Source organism: Tasmannia lanceolata, unplaced genomic scaffold (assembly GCF_043159265.1).
Source record: "Tasmannia lanceolata isolate RefF3 unplaced genomic scaffold, GAP_Taslan_0.1 ptg000013l, whole genome shotgun sequence".
Classification (NCBI taxonomy): Eukaryota; Viridiplantae; Streptophyta; class Magnoliopsida; order Canellales; family Winteraceae; genus Tasmannia; species Tasmannia lanceolata.
In genome coordinates this window covers 22,688,121-22,708,940 of record NW_027518690.1, presented here as the reverse complement: position 1 = coordinate 22,708,940, position 20,820 = coordinate 22,688,121, and the positions used below count along the sequence as shown (strand labels likewise).

General features: G+C 43.9%; 1 protein-coding gene across 3 annotated transcripts in view; it reads right to left on the bottom strand.

Annotated features, from left to right (window-relative positions):
* Nucleotides 1-2,159: 2,159 nt before the first annotated feature.
* Nucleotides 2,160-20,820, bottom strand: part of LOC143889955 (transcription factor GTE6-like) — an 88,853-nt gene continuing 70,192 nt past the window's right edge. For all 3 annotated transcript variants that reach the window (XM_077394371.1, XM_077394370.1, XM_077394372.1), the window contains 2 exons: nucleotides 3,054-3,204; nucleotides 2,160-2,576 (listed from right to left, as the gene is read on the bottom strand). In XM_077394371.1, coding sequence (XP_077250486.1) covers nucleotides 2,412-2,576; nucleotides 3,054-3,204 — 316 coding nt within the window. In that variant the 3' untranslated portion in view covers nucleotides 2,160-2,411. The remainder of the gene's footprint in view (nucleotides 2,577-3,053; nucleotides 3,205-20,820) is intronic.

The window sequence follows — 20,820 nt, the reverse complement described above, 5'->3', positions numbered from 1 at the left end:
CGAATGATCTGGTTGTCCATTTGATAAGTCTTGCTTTAGATCTCTTGTGGCCGCCGCAGGAGATCCAAAGCAAGCCCGGTTTGGGTCTGGTTGGGCTGTCGGGCAACTCGATCCTACCCAAAATCCGAATTTGGGTTCCATCTGAAGAAGTTCTGAATATTTGTGTTTTTCTTTTTCAACATTGAAATAGTCTCCACAGTCCACAATGGACAGTTTGGATAATCCTATGGTGCGGGCCATACCGTACTTGAATAAAGTGAGAAGTGTGATCATCAAAATATGGTAGTGCGGATAATATTTCCCTTCGTTAATTATTAGTCCCTGTTTGGCTTGGATTTTGAGAACTGATTGTGAGTTAAAAACTGATTATTGGTGACTCAATATTGGTTCTCAAAATCCAAAACAACCCGGCTTGAGTTGAGGTGGTCAACAATTGGTACCATATCAAATGGGGTCAGCCCGACCCAACCCAACTTGAATTGGGTCGGGTTGACACCCGAGTTGCACCCTTAACGATGACCAAAAAACTATTTTTCCTTATTCACTATGTGCAGGTCAAATTACAGAAATGTTGATATTACGAATGCATGACACCTGTAAAAATATTGACGAATTCTGGGCACCTTAAGAGGAACAACAATCATGGAAACCTCTATAGATTGGAGGGCTCGGATCAGCCTATGGAAATGATTTTATGAGCACAACCTATTGATGTTGTGTTCCATCACATGGACGGTTTAGATCAACCTATGATGTGGTCTGTACAATTTTAATTTAAATGGGTAACACGTGCATCGCACATGGGTTTTTACTAGTTAAATTAAAATCTAAAAGCCGTAGTTAGGAACTTAGGACAAAACTTTAGTAAGTCGGTGTTAACAGGCACCCGTGCAATTTTACTCTAAAAAGTTCTGTAGTGAAACACTAATGCCTGCTACTCAAACCGTATAAATGGGCTTTTGGAAGTATTGTTACATTTAGGTGGGTCCTCATCTACATTTCTTTGATCTGGATGGTCCAATTGGAGATGCACCTTAGATTCTAATCTAATGGTCCAAATTGTTGTCTCAAATTCCAATCATCTGACGATTAAAGACCTCCAATTTATGGCCTCTGAATACAAATTGTTTCATCCTATTTCTCACGGCTACTTTAGCAGCCACAGAAACTAGAGGGTTTAAATCTTCCAATAGAAGTGGAGTTTGATGCACGATCGACATAACAAGCCCTAACAGATAAATGGTTGGATTACGGGTGCAACTTGGGTCGGGTCGGGTTGAGGTTTAGCAAAAAATGCATAGGAATCAACCCAAACCCGACCCGATTTTAAGGTAAAAACTCAACTCGAATTCCAAAAAATTGACCTGAGTTGCACCCCTAGTTTGGATACCCACTTGTGCAGACACGCTGTATTTTTCCTTCGAAACATCCAACATATAGGGCAGGTTAGGCAACCATGAAAAAATATACCATTAAGGGCGGATAGGAAAATTCTAGTGCCAAAAATAATCAGCCCTCTGATACAAGATATTCAATGTTAGGATTGCATAGAGACCTAAAACAATGCCTATCAAATGGACGGTTCAGATCAATCAGAGGTGGGGTCCATTAGACCCGTAGTAGCCATCCCCTTTTTGGTGTTGTCCGTCTTTTGGGTTGGCCATTAAATGTGGATTTTTAATAGGGCACCATTGATATTCCCCTCCCCCCCGAACAGCCCACTAACTATAAAGCACATTCCCTATCTTACTTTTTACCAACTAAGCATTCACTCCATTTTTCTCACCCCTTTTTCTAGGATAAAATCACCCCTCTACTCTACAGCCGTACAACACTACATCAAGCAAGGTAGGCCCCACCATAGGATGATCCAAACCATCCATTTGATAGCCCACAACGTAAACAGGTTGCACCCCAAAATATTATGGAAACCTTATAGATCAGAGGGTTGTGATCATCCTGTGGAAATGATTTTGGGGGCACCACCTATTCATGTTGCGGCCCATCAAATGGACGCCTTGGATCATCCTATTGTGTGGACCGTACACTTTATTTTGAAAAATATAAGTGGGGCCTACAATTGAGCCTTAATGTTACTGTACGAATCGAACCATAAGATGATCCAAACCATCAATTTGATGGGCACACCCAGGACCATGTGGAACAACCAATTACTCCATAAGCATAAGCCCGTTGGAACCCAATAAATACATGCTAAAGGAAACCTCATTTTCTCTGCAGAGATTTTAGGACTGAAACACATAATTCCAGCAAGTAAAACAAGTCCTGCATCCACTCACCTGAACCCCCCATGGAGAACAGATGCCAACACAATTTACAGATCAAAACATGACCAAAATCAACTTTTTTTTTTTTGGCTCAAAGTTTTCCACGATATGTATGTGACGAGATCAAGATGAGAGCTTTTTACTTCGTTTCTTGGCGGTCTTGGCAAGGGCATTGCATATTTCCCTCTTGCGCTTTGAATTGTCTTGGCCCTTGCGTGCAGAATTCTTAGCTTGAACTTCCAACGCGCCATTGACAAAGAATTTGAGCTTCCACAATATTGACTCACTCTATTCATGACGAAAGATATGACCAAATTATTAACATTAATATTAATTATGCTCACGACAGAGGGTCACCATTAGTATCAGTAAGGAAAAAGAAAATAAGAAAAAGAAGAACTACCCCAACTCTAAAATCAGTTTGGGGTTGGCCTTTAATATCTAGGGGTGCAACTTGGTCAATTTTTGGGAATTTGGGTTGAGCTTTTACATAAAATCGAGTGGGTTCGGGTTGATTATAATTCATATTTTAGAAAAATCTCAACCGGACCTGACCCAAGTTACACGCCCTATTAATACCGAATCCAAACTCTGAAATTAAGAGAACTTGTCAGAATCTGCGTTTTTTTATATGATTGGCGAAGTTTTCATTCAGTCAGGTTGGTCAACCGCAGAAAGCAAAAGACCGGCTTCTGCACTGGAGTAGGAACTTTTAAACTTTTACCTGAAATGAGTTTGGCAATGGTAATGAGAGAGATCACTCACCTGAGCATCTATGTCAAGGTCCACCTGTTCTGCTGTTGCTTGGAAGCTTGGATTCTTTTTAGCAATAATATCCAATGCTGCATTAAGATCTTCTGGAGATAATCGACTGAGGCCCGATCCAAGCTTTCTTTTCTCTTCCGTAGTCATTTTCCTAAAAAAATCTCCCGGAGTAACCCTTAAATAACTTGTGCATATAATTCCAAATGCAGGAAGCAGTCAATATAAAAACATATAAGTTGCAGAATGGTTCGGCATGTCAGAAACAAACCAATCGCTAGGCCAGGGAAATTCAATACCTTTGGGTTCATTACTTTTCAGATATGCAGTAATTTTAAGTTAAAAAAAATATTTATTTGAGAAATGCAAGTTGGAGAGTCCTATATGTTGCTGCTCAAATCCGACTCTCATACTCGGATGGGGCTAGAGGCGGCACTGGAACAATCTCTATCTTGGACAGGCGAGGCACGGTAGTCATCGCACCGAGCCCGGACGTCTCGCTCGGCATACCCTCGTTATGCTATCTTTGCCAACCTTTGCTTTGAACGAGGCTGGCTAGGGTCTCCACTCGCCGGTCTGTGCGATGCATTTGCTGGGCCAATGTTTCAATGTGGAGATGCTGGCTGCTGTATCTGTGTGTGTGCGGGGGGGGGGGGGGGGGGGTGGGGTTCTCAATCATCTACGCGGCCAGCGCATGGTTGGAATTCTTCTCGATCATCCGCACGACCAGCGCATGGTGGGAATTCTGAACCCGCGTGTCTGGAGCCTGGTGAGAATTCGGAACAGCTGGACTACTCTTGCGCTGGCCGTGCGGATGATCGAGAAGAATTCCCACCATGCGCTGGCCGCACAGATGATTGAGAACCCCCCGCGTGTCTGGAGCCTGGTGAGAATTTGGAACAGTTGAATACCATGCCGCCTAATGCCCAAACAAGAGACAAGAGTAGTCCAGCTGTTCCGAATTCTCACCAGGCTCCAGACATGCGGGTTCAGAATTCCCACCACGCGCTGGCCGTGCGGATGATCGAGAAGAATTCCCACCATGCGCTGGCCGGTTTCTCAATCATCTGCGCGGCCAGCGCATGGTGGGAATTCTTCTCGATCATCCGCACGGCCAGCGCATGGTGGGAATTCTGAACCCGCGTGTCTGGAGCCTGGTGAGAATTCAGAACAGCTGGACTACTCTCGTCTCTTGCTTGGGCATTAGGCGGCATGGTATTCAGCTGTCTTTTACCCTAGGATTTGTGGACATGGACACGAGTGTTGCGTCTCGACACGGCCACTGAGTGTCGGACACGGCAAAGTCCCAAAATTTAGAAACGGGGACATGGCTAAAATAGAAAGTACATACACTCATGATTTGAGGACACGGATTTATGTGCCGAGTTTCGACAAGGATACGAGGTATATGACATGGAAAACCCTAAAAACTAGAAATAGTGTCACACTCACACACATACGTATAAAGTTGCTTACACTTCTAGAAGTACATCAAAAAGTGTCTAAAGGAGTGTCGACACGTGTGGACACCGACACGACATGTGTGTCGGCAATAAATTCGAAGTGTCGTCCAAATCATAACTTCTACCAAATAGACCTTGTCGGCCCCACGGTGAGCCCCAATTTATTGCTGCTCAAATCCAACTCTTGTACTCGAATGGGCCCCGCCGTCAATCTCGTCAGGTAGAAGCATGGTTAGACAAAGAGTTGTCGGCCGGTCTCCTCATGTCTTGTGCTCATAGACAAAAGTTAGGGATGCCCGGAGTTTGAATTATGGGGAAACGCTTTGATACTCAAGTTAGACGTGGCAAGAGAATGAGAGACGAACACAAAAGGACGAGAGGTACTCGGGAATCAGAGAGGGATTTTGGGTGTGCATAACTCGGTGGTATGGAATTCCCTCAAAAATGGAGTGGAGGGTTTCCTTTATAGACGGAGATTCCGTGTCTCGTAGGCCAGTGACGTGACGACGGAGTGGCGTCGGTATGATTGCCAATATGGGCGCCAATACTAGTGCAGTACGGTCAGCCAAAGATGGCAGGTCAACGATATGATATGATAAGGTATGGGACGTGTATTGTCCCTGATGGTGACAGGCCCATGGTTGGTGGGCGATTGGACCTCGTACATTCCCCGACAGTGATAGACCAACGGTTGGTGGGCGAGGGGACATTGTACGATCCCCTGGAGCAGTGAGTTGGCGAATTGGATGGCGACGGGGCATTGTACGAATGTCGAGGACTCCTACTCGGTTCAGGGTCCTGGTGCATTAGCCAGCCTAAGCTCTACATCCTACCGTGCTCTCGGTTGTGAGTTCTCGGGCATTAGCCAGCCGAGGACTCTCCTCTCGGTCGAGGTCCTTAGATCTTTGGTTCTGCATGGAAGAGTGGTCGGCGGTTCTTGGCTCTCCCAGCCAACCGAGGACCTTCGTCTCGGTTAGAGCCGCGACGCATCCTTGTTGCTAAAGGTTTCCATGGGCCTCTTGCCACGTGTGCCCTCATGATATTGGCAGCCTGATTTTGACACCGATACTATACATGCTATAATTTGGGTAAAGACCCAAACTGGATAGGTTGTAGTAAGTGCAAGGTACACCATGGGATAAGAGCAAGAGAGAGAAAGGAAACCCTATAGATTATTTTGGGCATAGAACTAGTGTATCAAGGCTGTAGGAAGTGGAATGCCAACCATAGTCATAAATATCTCCGATATTTCCGAAAATATAGCGACATTTTGTGATTTTTTGATAAAAGACAATCCCAAAATTTTGCCGAGGTTCGAAAAAATCATCGACATATATTCATATTTTATATTTTATCATGAAAATGTCCCGATAAATTCACAAAACTAATTGCTGTCCTAATTTTGTTCTTTTATTTTATATTGTATATCTTTTAAGTATTTTATTTTCCCGATTTTGTCCTGAGATAAACTAAAAAATAACAAAAGATTTAAAAATATCCTGAGATACACGCTTCCCGAGAAATTCCCGAGACAAATATCTGTGACTATGATGCCAACCAAGAGATAAGGGTATGTATTTGGAGAGAACAATAAAAATATAAAATCTTAGAATAAAAATGAATTCTCAGACTAACCTGTCTACAGATTTCGCAATGCACAAAGAAGTCATAAACAATTGGAAGAAAGAAACAGTAACTGGATATGAAAAAGCAACGGCAAGTGTGCACAGTGCACATTAGGTCATTAACACTTACTATGGACTACATGGATATGACCTATATCATCTACACGGCCAACGCATGGTGGGAATTCTGAACCCGCGTGTCTGGAACCTGGTGAGAATTCAGAACAGCTTGACTACTCTTGTCTCTTGTTTGGGTATTAGGCAGCATGGTATTCAGCTGTCTTTTACCCTATGATACATGGACACGAGTGTTGCGTCTCGACACAGACACAAAGGGTCGGACACGGCAAAGTCCCAAAATTTAGAAATGGGGACACGGCTAAAATAGAAAGTACATATACTCATGATTTGAGGACACGGATTCATGTGCTGAGTTTCGACATGGATACGAGGTATCTGACACGGAAAACCTTAAAAAACTAGAAATAATGTCACACTCATACACACATACGTATAAAGTTGCTAACACTTCTAGAAGTACATCTAAAAGTGTCTAAAGGAGTGTCGACACGTGTGGACATGGGTGTCGTGTCGGCAATAAATTCGAAGTGTTGGCCCAATCATAACTTTTACCAAATAGACCTTGCCGGCCCCACGGTGAGCGCCAACTCTTGTACTCGAATGGGCCCCGCCGTCAATCTCATCAGGTCGAAGCATGGTTAGACGAACAGTTGTTGGCCGGTCCACGTGTCTTGCGCTCATAGACAAAAGTTAGGGATGCCAGGAGTTGGAATTCTGGGGAAACCCTTCGATACTCAAGTCAGACGAGGCAAGAGAATGAAACCCGAACACAAAAAGGACGAGAGGTACTCGGGAATCTGAGAGGGGTTTTGGGTGTGCGTAACTCGGTGGTGTGGCATTCCCTCGGAAATGGAGTGGAGGGTTTCCTCTTATAGATGGAGATTCCGTGTCTCGAAGGCCAGCGATGTGACAACGGAGTAGTGTCGGTATGATTGCCAATATGGGCGCCAATACTAGCGCAGTACGGTCAGCCAAAGATGACAGATCAACGATATGATATGATAAGGTATGGGACGTGTATTGTCCCTGATGGTAACAGGCCCATGGTTGGTGGGCGATGGGACCTTATACATTCCCCGATAGTGATAGACCAACGGTTGGTGGGTGAGGGGGCATTGTACGATCCCCTGGAGCAGTGAGCTGGCGAATTGGTAGGTGACGGGGCGTTGTACGAATCAGGGGTGTTCATTATTCGGTTAAAACCGAATAACCGAACCGAATTGAATTGGTTCGGTCGGTTCGGTTCGGTTTTTTTCCATTTCGGTTCGATTTCGATTTTTTTTTTTAGCAATTCGGTTATTCGGTTTCGGTTTCGGTTATCTCCAAAAAAAATTCGGTTAACCGAAATAACCGAATTAATGATAAAAACCATTATTTTTCCAAAAAAAGATGTGATATGGGCACTCCAAAGGATGATCGAAACCGTCCATTTGATTGATCACAACTTAATTAGGTTGTGCTCAAAAAATCATTTCGATTGGATCATCCTAGCCCTCCGATCGAAACAAAGATTTTGCTTTTTTTCCTCTTTTTCTCCCATTATTCGGTTATTCGGTTATAACCGAATAACCGAATTTTTAATCGGTTCGGTTTCGGTTACCGAAATTTGATAACCGAAATTATTTCGGTTATCAAATTTCGGTTATAACCGAATAACCACCCCTAGTACGAATGTCGAGGACTCCTACTCGGTTCAGGGTCCTGGTGCATTAGCCAGCCTAAGCTCTACATCCTACCGTGCTCTCAGTTGTGAGTTCTCGGGCATTAGCCAGCCGAGGACTCTCCTCTCGGTCGAGGTCCTTAGATCTTTGGTTCTGCATGGAAGAGTGGTCGGCGGTTCTTGGCTCTCCCAGCCAACCGAGGACCTTCGTCTCGGTCAGATCCGCAACGCATCCTTGCTGCTAAAGGTTTCCATGGGCCTCTTGCCACGTGCCCTCATGATATTGGTAAGCCCTATTTTGACATCGATACTATACATGCTATAATTTGGGTAAAGACCCAAACTGAATAGGTTGTAGTAAGTGCAAGGCACACCATGAGATAAGGGCAAGAGAGAGAAAGGAAACCCTATAGAATATTTTGGGCATAGAACTAGTGTATCAAGGCTGTAGGAAGTGTAATGCCAACCATAGTCACAAATATCTCCAATATTTCCGAAAATATAGCGATATTTTGTGATTTTTGATAAAAGACAATCCCAAAATTTTGCTGAGGTTCAAAAAAATCACCGACATATCTTATGAAAATGTCCCTATAAATTCACAAAACTAATTGCTATCCTAATTTTGTTCTTTAATTTTATATTTGTATATATTTTAAATATTTTATTTTCCCGATTTTTTCCTGAGATAAACTAAAAAATAACAAATTTTTTAAAAATATCCTGAGATAGACGCTTCTCGAGAAATTCCGGGGACAAATATCTGTGACTATGACGCCAAAAAAGAGATAAGGGTAAGTAATTGGAGAGAACAATAAAAATATAAAATGTTAGAATAAAAATGAATTCTCAGACTAAGCTGTCTACAGATTTCGCAATGCACAAAGAAGTCATAAACAATTGGAAGAAAGAAACAGTAACTGGATATGAAAAAGAAACGGCAAGTGTGTACAATGCACATTAGGTCATTAACACTTACTATGGACTACGTGGATATGACCTATATGATAATATTTTTTTGTCACCGAGCCAGATAGAAAACCTGAAATGTTGATTTTTATACTTCTAAGAAATCTATTATAGGGCAGAAAGGTCAACCCTTTGCCCATTTTATGGTAAGGCATTGCAGTGAAGAAATTATACGGGTGCGGGGTACTGAAGTGCATAATGATGTTTTGATGTGACAAAACTAGAGAAGTTTAGTGAAGATAAAAAAATTCAGAATATAAATATAATATTGGTGATGGGTTACTAGGGTTTTATAATCTTTGAGTAAGAAGCTCAATGGAACAAAACCCTGTTTCTGCTTGCTCAGGATAGTGAAGCTTTTAGGGTTAGATAGGAGGGCTATGTATCTTCAGGGATGAAGTCAACCCTGCCATTGCCTTGGAATCCAACAATACTTACATGTAAGCGAAATCTGGAGCAGATTATTTGGCATTTTGCTAGATTCATTGGACGGGTAAGTGATTTATGCATTCCACTACATTTTTAGCAAAGTTGTGGAGGTGGTGGAGGTGTTTGAAAAGAAAGCAAATAATTTGGAATCCATGGGAGCTAGGGTATTGTCCAAGGGATGGAGTTTCTAAGTTCATTGGCAAGGCTATGAGTAACAGGAAATTGATATCTATGGCATCTTATTAGAGTCTATAGTATATATGAAGGAGTGTTACCATTAAAAAAAAATGGAGTGGGGTTCGAAGATAATGTGGAGAAGATGAAGGAGATGCTCCTTGACATAGTTGTGGAGTGATGCTAAGTAAACCACCAGCTAGGGCCTAAAAATGGCAGAGAAAAAAGAGAAGAAAGAGAAGGGCAATTCCGGGGAGAATGGCAAATCTGTGGAGAAGATTGCTAGGGGCAAGTCGAGTAGATGGTTGGGGGATTGGTCGTGCCTTTACTACAACTACCATAACTTCAGATGGCGGAGACAATGCAGACAATGTGAGCAAGATAAAGTGAAATAGATCTCTCCATCTGCTTCGATGCTTGAGAAAAGAAACTCTCAACTATATGTGGGGGGAGGGGACATCAAATCGGGATCTCGGAAAAGATTAGGCAGCCGGCTTGGGGATTGGTTTTGCACCGCCTGTAGGTACTTCAACCACAAGTGGCGGGATAAATGCCATTGGTGTCGGTAGGTTAGGAACCCTCCAAAGTCGGTGGCCCGTGTTAGTCCCACACCCTCTATGGAGGATGATTGCTTTGAGGGCGAGCGGTGGACTGACTCTGGTAAAATCACATCACATATGGAGGGAGGGAATTCAATCTTATCTATCTCGGGTAGGGAAGTGGAAGTTCGGATGGATACCCTAAAAGCTTGTCTAATAGGGAAAAAGAGTGATCATACTGGGACTTTAGAGGATCTTTGGATATGGGCGAAAAAGTGTTGTGATATTCCATCTTTACATTGTCCCTGTAGCTTGGAGAAGGATGAGTTCCTCTTCATGTTCGAAACAGAAAAGCAGGCTTTACAAATCCTCACTATGGGGTCTGAGGCATTGGGGAATCATTTGCCCTCTCTCTCTCTCTCTCTCTCTCTCTCTCTCTCTCACACACACACACACACACACACACACACACACACACATTGGAATAGGCATTGTCATCAAGGCGTGGAAGATCTCTGGGCCAACTTCTATGGTATCCTTTTACATGCTTGGGCCATATCAACGGTGGAGTATATGGAGTCGTTTTGGTAAGTTTCTGGAGACAGATGGAAGGTAACCACCAGCATTGTATGAGCTTTGTTTCGGCCAGAATCATAGCTCCCCGATGGAAGTTTTCAGGTACTTTTGTTAAAATTAGGATATTAGACCATGACTTTAAAATTGGAATTGAAATTCAAGCAAAAATAGGGGAATGTTAAACCAATTTAGAGCCGTCCAGCTCTAAGGGACAGTCACCTGCTTTGGTTGAAATTTCTCTTGCGAAGGTTAAGGGTTGGCTCTCTTGCGAACTCCTGAGACCCATGTTGAATTCAAATTTCAAATCTCACCAATCAAATTCCAATGGTGCACTGCCCAAGAATGGACCTGAGAATGGTGCGGTAGGATCTGGAAACAAGAGTCTTGGTCAAACTTGCCCGTTTTCTGATGGGCCTAGATCTAACTCAAATGACCATCTAGCCCTTATAAGAAAATCTGGTAGGCTAGATCAGCCCTCCACGAAGAGTAAAAAATCTGGTCATATTCCAAAAGTAAGGATCTTTCACGAAAAACCTTGAGCTTCATCTGTGAGCCATTTTGGATTAAAACTCAAAGCCGGGCAGGCGGGCTCAAAAGGAAATTTCCTACAAGGAATTTGGAGAAACCCTCGGAACCATCCTTAGTAGGGATAATGGAGAAATCTTGTAGTCGGCTTCCAAAATTATCCAAAACATTCTCCCATACGCCCAGGGTAGGCTTTGTCTATGGTTAAGCAACCATTAGTCTTACCCTAGTTGCAGTCCAAGATAAAGATTTTGGGCTTGGGGAGCGGGGACCCTTTGTACTTTCACTAGGCCTGAGGCTAAAGAGGCCTAAAAGTGTACTGTAGAAGCTTCCCTTACTTTATTATTTTTTTGGTGTTGGGTAGTGGACCACAATTCTGACAGGAGTGGGTTATTAACTCTATTATCTAGGAGAGGAAAGTTGTAAAGGTACGGTATTGGGTTAGAGGGTATTATTAGTCCTGTACTTTGAAGGGAAGTATTTATACGCGATAGTGGATATTGGGGGACGGCTTTTGGACGGTGGTCCTTATAAAAAGAGGCAAGGAGAGTTCATTGGAATTCCTTTGGAGTATTGGGCAGTCCGTTCTTATCTTCAACCAAGTAGGAATGGATAGTGAAAGTAACACGCATGTGTCATACCTTATTAGTCCATCTAGCCCTTATAAGAAAATCTGGTAGGCTGGATCACCCCTCCACGAAGAGTAAAAAATTTGGTCATATTCCAAAAGGATCTTTCACGAAAAACCTAGAGCTTCATCTGTGAGCCATTTTGGATTAAAACTCAAAGCCAGGCAGGCAAGCTCAAAAGGAAAGTTTCCTAGAAGGAAATTGGAGAAACCCTCGAGACCATCCTTAGTAGGGATAATGGAGAAATCTTGCAGTCGGCTTCCAAAATTATCCAAAACATTCTCCCATACGCCCAGGGTAGGCTTTGTCTATGGTTAAGCAACCACTAGTCTTCCCCTAGTCGCGGTCCAATATAAAGATTTTGGGCTTGGGGGAGCGGGGACCCTTTGTACTTTCACTAGGCTTGAGGCTAAAGTGGCCTAAAAGTGTACTGCAGAAGCTTCCCTTACTTTATTATTTTTTGGGCGTTGAGTAGTGGGCCACAATTCTGAGGGAAGTTGTAAAGGTATGTTACTGGGTTAGAGGGTATTATTAGTCTTGTACTTTGAAGGGAAGTATTTATATGCGATAGTGGATATTGGGGGACGGCTTTTGGACGGTGGTCCTTATAAAAAGAGGCAAGGAGAGTTCATTGGAATTCCTTTGGAGTATTGGGCGGTCCGTTCTTATCCGCAACCAAGTAGGAATGGATAGTCAAAGTAACACACATGCGTCATTTCATGCTCTGGAGGTCGGAACAGGAGGTTGTTTATGGAGATTTTGGTTTTAGAAAAAATCCTCAACAAGATGAGGACAATGGTCTATTACGAAGAGAGGGCTTCCATTAATGACCCAACCCATAAAGAGATATCGGGAGATCTTCTCAGGAAGCAATGGAAATTATTTAAGCAAGAATCCCAAGATTGTCCTTGAACATTCCATAGCCCCTGCGGGACAGATACTGTCAAAGATACCCACTCGCCGCTGCATAAGCATCCTTTCTTTAAATTCATTCTAAGCGAAGAAAGGTGAGGAAGCGACAGTGGGAAGCCAACAATGCGGTGGGTGTCGGTTGGTGGAAGAAATGATTGCTAGTAGAAAGAGTCCCGGATTCTTAGAAATGGTTCCAGAGGACCTTCTCACAGATATGGCGGATTTCCAAGTACAACACATTTTGGAGGAGTTGGAGAAGTGTTCTTCTTAGGTCAGTATTTTAACGCTGAGATGCTGCTGGAATTTTGTGGAAGAAAGGTGGTTTCCATAGCGTTCGGGGCAACATTAGAACGTAAGTATTTTTGGGGATCTCTATACTAATGATGTAGTTGCAATCTGGTCGGTATGGAATTGGGTTTGGAATAGAGGGATCTTTTGGGTTTCAAAGGTCATACCATAGGGTATCCTTTGTTTTGTTTTTTGGGACTCCTGGTCCCAGCCTTGTATAGTTGCTTGAAAGATTGAAATCTAAATATAAACCGTCATTTTTCAAAAAAAAAAAAATTTAGAGTCTATAGTGAGTTCCATGCCTTCATTGTGGGGGATTCTTGGAAGATTTCGGTAGATCAACTCAGGTGATAGCATCACCCACTAGCTTACAAGAAGTGATGAAGGTCAGTGTGAAATAAACGAAGCTATAGGCAAAATTTTAAATTTCGGCCGGAATATTTCGGTGTCGGACCAAACCGACACCGAAAGTACATAGAATCGGTGTTGAAAAAGACATCACTGAAATTTCTTTCTTTAATCCCTTTTTACAAAATTTCAACCGAAATTTGTAAAATTTCCACCGAAATTTTGGAAAAAACTTAAAAACCAAATTTTATTTAATTTTTTATATAATTTCAGTTTTGGTTGTGGCCAAAACCACCACCAAAACCAACATTTAAATCTTTGGCTATATGAAGGGTTAACAAGCTTAGATAGAGAATAGGGATGATGGTGGGGCCAAAGATTCACTGCAAACCAAGTCGAGGAGACGGAGGGTTGCAAGCGTTGGCAAGGAATCTAGAGCGTTCTTCATGTGGGTTCTGAAGGTGCCCCACCAAACAACTGGTTAGCAATTAAAGAGATGAGGAGAAGACATTCTTTCCTTGTACGCGCATTTAATTATATGACTCAAGTAAATATTTCACACTTCACATGGTATAAAAATGTTGACACTTCTGGCAATACATTTACAAATGTCAAAAGGCATGTCAACACATGTGTGTCAGTGATGTTGGCTGTTGGCTGAGAAGAGAAGGAGAAGGGAAAGAACAGAAGAAGAATAGGGGAAGAAGATTAGAGAAAGAATATAGGAGAAAGGTGGGAAGGAGGAAGAAGAAGTCTGGGGGAGAAATATCAATCAATCATTAATTCATCAAAAACTGAAAATCCCTAATACATGAGGCCTATATATAGGCAATTAAATAAAATTCCACGGAAAGTAATAACTTTCTTAACTCTAAATAATATGAACAATAAAATCCCTAAAAACAAAAAACAAGAATAAAATCCTAGAAACTAAATAACACGGAAATAAATTCCTAAAAGTTCTAATGGCCAAAGATGCTCCTCTTATTGGGCCTACAATATGCATCATTCTCCCCCTCTTGAAAAGAACTTGCCTTCGAGTTCTGGCCTGACTGGATCTAAGTAGGAGTCGTAATCTGTGAGAGGCACTCTTGAAGTCTAAAGCTCGTGAAAATCGTGTGAGTAGTCTGAAATGCCGGCGGAGCGATCGAGATGAAATTGCCCATGTAGAATCGTACGAACACAAGCCACTCCAAAGAAGAAAACTGGCTGGGAAGATAACAATGTAGTCCTCTTGGTGGGATCGGCATGACAACTATGGGCAGTACCAATCCATGACCAGCCTCAATAAGGTCATTATCCGCTTGTATTTCATCCAGCTCAATGAAATCAACAATAAAGTCATCCACTAGAACCATATCTAGCTTAGTGATGTCGGGAAGATTTTAAAATCCTCCTGATGATCATGGGAACTGAAATCCTCTGTCTCAACCTCCACAATCATCTCGATCGGAACATCAATTGTAGAATCAATCATGACACTGTGCTCATGTACTAATATGGAATCAGCATCCTCAATGAACTGGTAGTCCTCTGCATGCTTTGGCAATGCCTCATCAGTCACTGGACGCTCTGGCTCTATTTCTTCCCTCTCTGATTCTGGATATTCCATCATGGACTCTGAATCTGACATAATCAGGGGCTCAACAACTATAATGGTCTCATCCAGAATATCAGTTGTCGGACCACTAGCATCATCTGTGTCTTGCTTGGCAATAGTGTTAGCAATTGTCTTCTTAGTTGATTGATTTGTCAATTTCATCTCGTCCAAGTCACGCACTATACTTTCCAATATTGCCTAAACCAAGGAAGCAGGATTCTTCCCTGGGAGTGGGGAACCGCGATTCCCCGGTTCACGAATTCGAAATGGGAATCTTCTCGAATCCTCAAAAACTGAGAATCTCGGTTCAGATTCGCCGGAAACCCGATTCCCAGCAAATCTCCGATGACTATCCGGCGACTTCACGATTTCCGCTTCCGACCATTCCAAAAGCCTTCGATTTCCGCTTTCAATTCCCGTTTTGATTCTCGATTTCGATTCCCCCTCTGGCAACCTTGGCCAAAACTTCGCCTTCTTGTGCAAGGCGAGCAGCTTCTTCTCGCCGAGCAGCTTCTTCACACATCAATCTTTTTTCATATCGATATGCCAATATTGCATGAATACCCATAAGCTCACCACAAACCTCCCATCGACGGAATGGAGGCTCACCAATGTGACGACAGGCCGTCGCCATGCGTATCTAGACCAGGCTTGACGTCTCGCAGTTTCTCTGGCACGACAAATGGTTGCTCGGTGATCATAGCCGTAGTACTAATGATATGCATCTAGAGCAGAGATCCAACATAGGCATGTATCCTCATAATAGCTATATGGAGTGTAGCCGTGAAGATATTGAGCGTCGTACGCCTCAAAATATTGAACAGCCGGTGGAGCCATTGAGATCGGTGTTAAAAAATGAAAGCAACCGTCTGATCTGTCTGTCATGTCGAAAGAAATGCAATGCCTTTCGCAGATCGTCGATCGGGAAAGTACTGATTGGAAGATGAAACACGACCGACGATTGAGATTTCACCTGGAACTGTTCTGATGGTCATTGTCTACAGCTGAAACGGAGAGGATGAACTCTGCTTGTTGCATGGAACAATTTCCGTGAGATGAAGAGAGAGAAACTAGAAAGACAATATGTGGGAGAGGAGAGAGAAAGAATGATGGGAAAAGAGCAATAACTGTGAAGAAAAAATCAGATTGAAAAAGATAGAGATGAGGAAAGGACAAAATTGTAGAGGAAGTGTAGAGTGAGAATGAAGAGAGAGAGAGAGCGAATAAAAATAAAATAAAATTTCTTTATTTCTGTGTGTAGGAATATGTAACTTGCCTAAGGGCATTTAGGACTTTGTACATTCCTTTATGCTTTAGTATAAAGATATGAGTGAGGGGAGATAACCCTAACTCATTTATTTTCTCTGTCTAAACTTTCGTCTAACATGGTATCAGAGCCTTAGGGTTTTCTGATCCCTAGGGTTCTCTAGCAGCCTCCATCTTCTCCCCCCCCCCCCCCCGCGAAACCCGTTTCATCGGAGGCAGACCGGCACGCCATCCCTTTCCTCCTGAGGAGTCGTCGTTCTCTCCGAGCTGAAGGCACCAGGCCCTCCCTCCCGCCACGTTTCTCTTCCCCTGCGCAAACCTCCTGGTCCCGTATCCCCGCGCAGTAATCCCCTACACATTTTCTACCCAGGGCGGAAATTATTTTCCAAGAACGAGGATTTGCACCCCCCCCCCCCCCCCCCCCCCCCCCCCAAATTTTCCAAGAACGAGGATTTCGCCTCGCATTAGAATTTTCTTTTTTTCCAGCCCCCAATTCCTAGGTTTGCTGGTAAGCCTAACACCCCAAGTTTTTCAACCCACATCATTTTTCCTCTTCCTTTCATCCCTTGGTAAACCCTGCCACTCTTTTCTCCCTGTTATTATGTGTTAGATCTTCATCTCTTACCCTATTTTGATTCTTGTTTGTCTTTGCGGCTCCCCTCTGTGTCTCATGGCTTCCCTCCCCTCTTGTCAAGCCTCGTCGATGCCCGTCATTCTTAGAGCCGCGTCTAGCTTTCTTGGCCTCTCCTAGTTTGCCCACCTATTCTGTTATCTCCTGTTATTCGTCTTGGTTTGGATTGTCTGTTTCTTTCTTGCTTGTTGTTATGGAGGAGGTGCTTGACAATCCTTCCACAGGAGTGGCTCCTGGTGTTCGTCCGACACCCTCTTTGGCGTCTTCTTCGTCATCATCTCTCTCTGTGGATGGATCATTCCCACATATCATTACTGTTAAGTTGGACGGGGCAAACTATGTTACTTGGAAAGCAGCCGTCGAGAAATATCTTATTGCCCGTGGGAAAGCCCACGTCATTCGTCGTGATCCTCCTCCTACGACGGATCCCACCTTTGATCGATGGGAACAGGAGGATGCTCTTGTTTGCACCCTTTTGTGGCAGAGTATGGCCCCTCACGTCTTTGGGCCCTTGATGCTTCTGCCTACTGCGAAACGGATATGGGATCAGGTTACTCTTCTTTACTCTGGCGTGGCAAATATTAGTCGGATCTGCTCTACCTATTCTGAGTGGGTGTGTTTCCGCCGTGGTGAGTTTTCCTCTTGCCACCCATTACAGCCAATTCGTTGGCCTCTGTCAGCAGCTTGATGTTTACATGCCGCTAACCACGGATCTCACAGAGGCTGCCCGTCAGAGGGATCAGATCCGTGTTGTGCAGTACCTTGAGAGTTTGGGTCCAGAGTACATGCATCTTCGTCAGCAGATTATCGGTTCTGGCGCTATTCCTTCCCTTACTGAGGTTTACTCCCGCGTCCAACAGTGCTCTCCTGGTGATCCAGTGATATCTGTTCCTATTGATGGTTCTGCTCTCGCGATCTATAATGGTAGTACTCGCCCGCCTCGTGGTGGAGCCTCCTCTGGTCGTGGCCGTACCGGCCGTGGTGGTGGTCGTTCTGGTGGTGGCCGTGGCCGTTCTTTTTGCACTCACTGTCAGCGAGAGGGATATTATATTGACCATTGCTATACCTTGCATCCCGAGCTTCGTCAGGCACGCTCGGCTCACATGGGTGCTACTACTGCTTCGGTTTCAGATTGCGCTCCCTCTGCTTCTATTCCTGCACCAGCTGATTCCACCTATACATTATCCCGTGCCGATTATGAGGAGTTTCAGCGTCTGCGGCTCAGTTCTCGTCCTCCCTCTGCAGGTTTCGCCCAGCCAGGTAGTTCACCCACTACCCTTCTATCTAGCTCAGGGTCATGGATCATTGACTCTGGGGCATCCAATCACCTGACTGGTAACTCTTCTCAACTTCATTCTTTTCGCTCTTTCTCATCTCCCTCTCAGTCTATCACCCTTGCTGATGGGTCCACTACACCTATCACTGGTGTTGGTCATATCTCCCCTCATCCTGCTCTTACCTTATCTTCTGTTTTATGTGTCCCAAAATCACCATTTAGTTTACTTTCAGTTAGCCAAATTACTAAATCTCTTCATTGTTCTGTCTCATTTTTCCCATCTTACTGTTTGTTTCAGGATCTCTCGACTAGGAAGACGATTGGAACAGGTCGTGAGGTAGATGAACTCTATCGTCTTGACTGCCTTCCGCCTACTGTCTTACATAGCTCTATGGATACATTTCAGTGGTATTGTCACCTGGGGCATCCTTCACTTCAGCGGCTGCAGCAGACTTCTCTGGTTCCCGGACCTTTTTCTAGTTTTCAGTGCGAGTCCTGTGAACTCGGGAAGCACCGTCGTGTGTCGTTTCCGTCCCGGATCATTAGTCGAGTGTCTAGTCCATTCTGATGTATGGGGACCTCTAGGGTCGCGTCTAGTACTGGCTTTCGGTATTTTATTGTGTTTATTGATGATTTCTCACGCATGACCTGGTTATATTTACTTAAGAGTCGATCCGACGTGTTCTTTGCTTTTCACACATTTCATTATGAAATTAAGAATCAATATAATTGCAATATTAAATGTCTTCGTACTGACAATGCTAGAGAATATTTTTCTGATACTAATGGCTTTCAATCCTATCTCTCCCAACATGGGATTTTACATCAGTCTTCATGTGCGTACACCTCTCAACAGAATGGTGTTGCTGAGAGGAAACTTCGTTATTTAATTGAAGTAGGTCGCACTCTTCTTTTTCAGATGAGTGTTCCTAAGGCATACTGGAGTGATGCCCTTCTCACGGCGTGTTTCTTAGCAAATCATCTTCCTTCCTCTGTCTTAGAGGGTGCCTCTTCTTTCGAGATTTTATCTCCTAGTAAGGAACAGTTTCCTCTGACACCTCGTGTATTTGGATGCATTTGTTTTGTTCATCACCTTGGACCTGGCCGTGACAAACTCGATCCCCGGTCTGAGCGTTGTCTTTCTGGGGTATTCCCGTACGCAGAAAGGCTATCGTTGCTATAGCCCTCGTCTGCGTCGCTGGTTTGTCTCAGCCGATGTTACGTTCTTTGAGTCTGAGGCATTCTTCCAACATGGCGCGGCATCTTTCACCCCTTCTCTCGAGTCCGAGGTCTCGCTTCCCTTACCAGATCTACCTACTTCTCTTCCGTCATCTTCTATTTCCGTGCGGCCAGCTTCTGCAGCTTCTACTTCTTCTGCCACATTGGAGAAGCCAGCTCCACCTAAAATTACACAGCAGTATCAGCGGCGCCAAGTTACAGATAGGTCTCTTCTACCTCCTCTCGCACAATCATCTTCTGAGCCGATGATCCCTCTCTCCCGCTCTCAGGTATCTTCTCTTCCACCTTCCTCTGTTGTTTCTGATTCTCCTATTGCATCTCGTACGAGATCCCGTTCCACTGCATATCCTATTTCGAATTTTGTTTCTTATGATAAGCTCACCAGTACCTTCCAGAGCTTTGTTTCCTCCTTGTCTTCTATCTCTTTACCACAGTCAGTGACTGAGGCTCTTGACCATCCTGGCTGGCGTGATGCTATGAACCTAGAAATGGGCGCTCTTCATAGTAATGATACATGGGATCTGGTTTCCCTACCCGCTGGTGCCCGTCCTATTGGTTGTTGGTGGGTTTTCTCCATCAAATACCTCCCTGATGATACTGTCGAGCGCTTAAAAGCACGGTTAGTCGCGAAATGATACACTCAGACTTTTGGTGTTGACTACACTGAGACATTCAGCCCCGTTGCGAAAATTCCCTCTGTCCGTGTGCTCCTGTCTCTTGCTGTTAATCATAGCTGGCCCCTTCATCAGCTGGATGTGAAGAATGCCTTCCTCCATGGCGACCTAACTGAGGAGGTGTATATGGAGCAACCACCAGGGTTTGTTGCTCAGGAGGAGACTTCCTCCTACGTGTGTCGCCTACGCAAGTCACTATATGGCCTCAAACAATCTCCGCGTGCGTGGTTTGGCGCTTTGGCATGAAACAATGCGCAGTGGATCACTCAGTCTTCAGTTATCACTCTTCAGCTGGGTGTATTTTGTTGATAGTTTATGTGGATGACATAATCATCACAGGGAGCAATTCACAAGGTATACAACGTTTGAAAACCTTCTTGCAAAAGGAATTCTCTACTAAGGATTTGGGTCAGCTCAGGTATTTCTTGGGGTTAGAAGTTGCTCGTTCCTCTAGAGGCTTGTTCCTATCACAGAGAAAGTATATCTTGGACTTGCTAAAAGAAACAGGCAATCTTGGAGTTAAACCAGCTTCTGCACCCATGGATCCTAATGTGAAAATCGTTCCAGAAGAAGGAGAGTTGTTGGAGGATCCTGGCAGGTATCACAGGCTTGTCGGTAAACTTATATATCTCACGGTTGCTCGGCCAGATATTTCATATGCTGTTGGAGTTGTCAGTCAGTATATGAGCTCTCCACGTACTTCTCACTGGGCTGCGGTGACATAGATTCTTAAGTATTTGAAAGGGGCTCCAGGGAAGGGATTGATGTTCAAAAGACATGGCCATATGAAAGTTGAAGGCTTCTCTGATTCAGATTGGGCTGGATCCCCAGCAGATAGACGGTCCACCACTGGGTATTGTACATTT